General features: G+C 33.5%; 1 protein-coding gene across 3 annotated transcripts in view; it reads right to left on the bottom strand.

Moving 5' to 3' along the window:
* The window catches only part of Shoc2 (SHOC2 leucine rich repeat scaffold protein), a 122,862-nt gene that overhangs the window by 11,386 nt on the left and 106,512 nt on the right, over window positions 1-4,964 (bottom strand). For all 3 annotated transcript variants that reach the window (XM_008845812.3, XM_008845897.3, XM_029569139.1), the window contains one exon: window positions 835-965. In XM_008845812.3, the coding sequence (XP_008844034.1) occupies window positions 835-965 (131 nt within the window). The remainder of the gene's footprint in view (window positions 1-834; window positions 966-4,964) is intronic.

The raw sequence follows: 4,964 nt of genomic DNA, 5'->3' as shown, positions 1-4,964 counted from the left end.
AAAAATAAGGGATGGCTCCAGAGTTCACATAAGTAGAACTCTCATCCACTGGAACCTGAAGTAAGAGAAGTTTAGTCAGAGAAAGGAGGAAAGAGGGGAAGAAGAGGAAATTGCCTTTTCCTCCCTAGGCAAGTGATTTCCTCATAGAATCAACATATTCCAAGTTAAAAATAATGTGTTAAAATATCTGATTTCGGGGCTGGAGTGATGGCTCAGCGGTTAAGAGCACTGATTACTGATGCCCTCTTCTGACCTCTGTGGGCACTGCATGACACAGGTGCACTTACATACATGACACTCATACACATAAAATAAAAATAATAAATAAAAAATATTTTTAAAAATCTGATTTTGTTGACTGTTATACACAAGTAGACTTTAATGTTACTGTGTCAACGTGGTAATAATCTGAGTCACAAAGAGAGTTACAGGCAATATTATTAATCTTGATACAAATGATTCTTTCTTTGTATCATACATATATCCTTTTATAGCTGAACTGGTAGCCTGAGCTTTAAAACAAGTCATATAGCTTTTTCTTTCTTTTTACTGATAATTCCCAGTGCTACAAAGGACTATAGCATACTAACTTTCACTCTGGTTTTTCCCTTCTTCTCTCCATTAAAATAATAATAAATAAAAATAATGAAATGTGTTTCTATATACATTCTTTCTGCATACATTTAATGGTTAAGTACACAGTTAAGATATTAATTATTTAAATGATCCCAATCACTAAGTTATTGACCCAGCATTAAGACTGATTAGATTTTCTTCCATTATCTTGCAGTCTAGTTTCAACGAAATTTTTGTTTTATTTGATCTATTTCTTACCTCTGGTAGAGTAGAAATGTTATTGTTCTCTAAATTTAATTCTTCAAGTGCACTGCATTTTGCTAATGATCTGGGTATTGCTGACAATCTATTGTATCTCAGGCCAAGACGATTTAAACTGGATAGGTTTCCTGTAAATGCAAAAAACAACAACAACTTATTTTTCAGAAAATTTGATGAGCCTTTCACTGTAAATAGCTATCTACTGGAAATTTATGAATTAGTTTGAAGTATTATTTCAGCAAAATCTTTAACTTCTAGAAACAAGAAATTTGTTTTAGAGAAATAATGAAATATTTAACTTAATTTTTAATAAACTATTAGAAACTATTGGCATTATTTAATAAATTAATCTTTAGATCTAACTTATAACAAGTGGTTTTACAAGTTAAATACCTCTAATTTCAAATTCAACATCTGAGATGCCCAAGACAGAAACATTTTGAGGATCATATGCAGATACAGCTATGGTTTCAACGGTATCTAAGCATATCCAACTTAAAACACAGACTGGTCACTACTGAGTACATAAAAAACAAAGCATTTTATTTTCCAGACATTTTCTAGTTTTATTGTCAAGACAACATAAAAAGCTACACATAAGCTGCCCAGATAAACAGTTATCTGCTGTCATAAAAGATTCAAGTAAAATTTTATTTCCCAAATAGTACATAAAAATTTGTTTTGCTATTTTCAAAGGTCATAGTAATAAGAATTTGGTTTGATGTATTTCTTTATCATGACTGATTAATTTCTAACTACAAATGAAAACTGCTGCTACGACATTCTTAGATGGGTCAGGTTAAAATGCTAAACGTTGTCTTTGGTCTAAATTAGTTTTCCCAATGTTAGAAATTATATAAATGAACGTCTATGGGTCATGTGCTTGTCTTTAGAGGCACATTTTGAGGCCTTTGCACTTTTATCAACCTGCTGATACCTGCCCGTTCTCTTTCCTTTTAAGCTGTGATCATTCTTCAAAAAACCATCACATAACCAATATTCAAGTCTATACCTTAAGTCTAGTCAACAGAAAAACTCGGCAAGTATTTCTACATTCTCACTAGATTACAACTACTCCACAGGCATGTTAGGCTCATTTTCATTACTTTTATAAAACAGTGTTAGGATATTGGGCCACCAAGAATATGCTACTTCTAATTAAGTAAAATACCAACAGCCATAAAACAGAATAGTAAAACAACATAAAAACTACCACCTAGCAAAATAAGCTGACTTTACCTTAAATTACTTTCTAAATTAACTCAAGATGCCTCACTGCTAAGTTTCAGATGACATTTTGGTAAGGTATATCCACTCTATGCGCGCGTACACACACACACACACACACACACACAAAAAAAAAAAAAAAAAAAAAAAAAAAAAAAAACAGAACAGAACTGGGAAACTTTCCAAAGTATCAGGGAATTTAAAGATTAGAAATAAAGGCAAAAAACAGAACATGGTGGCTTGAAATTATACAGACATTCTTTGACATTTGATAAAAAGAATGAGAAAAATCAACTAAGAAGCAGAAATTAGAGCCATATTAGTTATTTTTTTCATTGCTTTGATCAAATACCTGACATGAAACAATTTAAAGAAGAAAGGATTTCTTTTAGCTCACAATGTGAAGGTATCATGGTGGGGAAGACCTGCAGAGAAAGGCACTGTGACAGGAGTGACTGCTGTGACCACAGGAATGTAGAGGTGGCTGCTTACATCTTGACAGACCAGGACAGAGCCCACTTACTCCAGCTGGACCTTACATCCCCTTTCAAAATAGCACCACAAACACATGATCTTAAGGGGGGTATTTTACATTCCAATCATAACAAGACCTATCTAAGGGTAATCTGTAGACTTTGGCACAAGTTATGTGAAGTAATAGCACAGTCTTCCACTCGATGACAGAAACTTAAACTTGCCTGGCTTCCTATAAAAAAAAAAAATTCTTTCTTCAAGGTTGTCCTAGTTTCATTTCTGTTGCAGTCATAAAACATCCTAACAAAAAGCAACTTAGAGAAAAAGTTTATTTTAGCTCACAATTCCAGGTTACAATCCACAAAAGAAGGCAAGTCAAGGCAGCAGGAACTTAAAACAGCTATTCACATCATGCTCACAATCAGGAGCAGGAAGAAATGAGGCATATGCAAGCCCACTTGACTGCTTGTACTCAGCTCAAGTTCTCCACTCTTACATAGTTCAGGACCCCTTGCCTAGAGAATGGTGTGGCCCAGTGGGCTGGATCGTCCCACATCATTAAGATAATTCCCCCACAGACATGCCCACAGGTAGACCGGATCTAAACAGTCCCTCCTGGAAACTCACCTCCTAGGTGATTCTAGGTTGTGTCAAGCTGACAAAGCTAACCATCATAAAGGTCTTCACTGACGTTGCTCCAGATCTCATTTCCTCACCAACCAGAAGTATGTTTTCCTCATTCTTACCGCTGTTATCTGACTGTTCACACTGCTGTACTCATGGAATTCATTTTTCTTCCATATGGACGTCAACATATTTGTTCATGCAGCTTCCTTGCCATTCTATCTAGATTCTAAATCTTACTGATCTCCCTGTAAATTAAACTCATGGCAGCATAATGTTTTCACTATAAATCAGTATTTAAAAACATGTGGTTTTAAGTTGTTTCACAGAATGACTTATTTTCTTCACTAGACTGAAATTCTTTAAGGGGCCTTGCTATATATTTCTCTCACCACAGAATATGCTTCAGTGCTAACCACACAAAAACTACTGATTTATACATTTTAATAGTTATAAAAGCCAAGCCTGTCCTCCTTTCCATTAGAAACAAGATACAAAAGGGAAAAAAAAAATTCCAAAAAAGTCAATAAAAATTTCTTTTCTTTGACCAATTCTTATTTTGTAAAAAAAAGTCTGTGAAAGAAAAATTTTTATCGGACATGATTTTCAAATATACATGGTAAGATAATGCAGCATCCATCTGAATATAAATCAATTCTACAAAACTCACAAGGATTGTTTTTTCCTGAGATACCATAAAGAAAAGTGGTAATTATTCTAATTTTCTGAACTTCTCCTACTCAATCATACTTTCAAAATTATAAAATACATGAATGAATCTTACTCCATTCCCTAGATAACGTACAGTTCATTATGTGCCTGATGGGACCTTTCTATTTATGCATCACAGATACAAGGACTTAAATATCTTCTTTTCTATATATTCATTCTATTTGGTCACTGTACAATATCCTGTGTATATAGGTTAACGGCAGCTAGCTATTCATGATCCAACTGCTATCATGTTCCTAATTTCTCAGAGGAATTCTATAATGAGTATCTTTATAACATGACTCTGTATACATATGAAAATATTTTCTGATGTGTCCAAGGATATAGCTATCTTAAAAACTGATGAATATGACCGACCACATGGCTATATCAGTTTCGTTTCTACAGAGTGAAAGACCTTGCCCACTTATTCACATTATTACAAAACAAGAAGTGATAGCACACTTTATCCTTGTGTAGTCCACGTTTATGGCCACTGCTAAAAGGTCAAGAGTTTCCTTCAATAGTGATGTCTCTCTATAAATATTCAAGATCTTCTGAATAAATTTTAAAGATTAAAAAAGACAGCCAACCTTTAAAAAGAACTAGAAGTTGAAAAGGCCTCTCTTTCTCTTCTTTATTTACCACCATTTTCTCTTTTGTAGAAACATCTGCCAAGGAGTCTTTGAAGTCAGTCAGAAGAGCAAAGGGCCTATTAATAACAAAAGGCCCCATGATTTTCCTCCATCAACTAGCATGCCTCATTTAATCCCTCTTTACAGAAGAATAAGAGACCAATATACTATTTTAAATGTTTCTTGCTCTCACTAAAACCCAGTCATTCTGTAGCATGATAATTAAATTCTAAATGCTTAGCATCTCAAAAACCCAATAAATAGAAATTTCTCATCCAAAATTAATTATCTTTAAAATTAGAATAAATTTTTAGAATTAAAATACAAAACAAAAATAAAGTGAAATTACTGCATGTTATTAACTAGTACTATTACCTAAATGATACCTCCATCTTTCTCAAAAATATTCCTTTTCCCTGGTTAGGAAGAAGTTGAATTACGAAAGAAAAGAAAGAA

The sequence above is a fragment of the Nannospalax galili genome, unplaced genomic scaffold (assembly GCF_000622305.1).
Source record: "Nannospalax galili isolate Female #2095 unplaced genomic scaffold, S.galili_v1.0 scaffold990, whole genome shotgun sequence".
Taxonomy (NCBI): Eukaryota; Metazoa; Chordata; class Mammalia; order Rodentia; family Spalacidae; genus Nannospalax; species Nannospalax galili.
The sequence above is the reverse complement of the archived record's forward strand: the minus strand, read 5'-3'. Positions and strand labels throughout refer to the sequence as shown.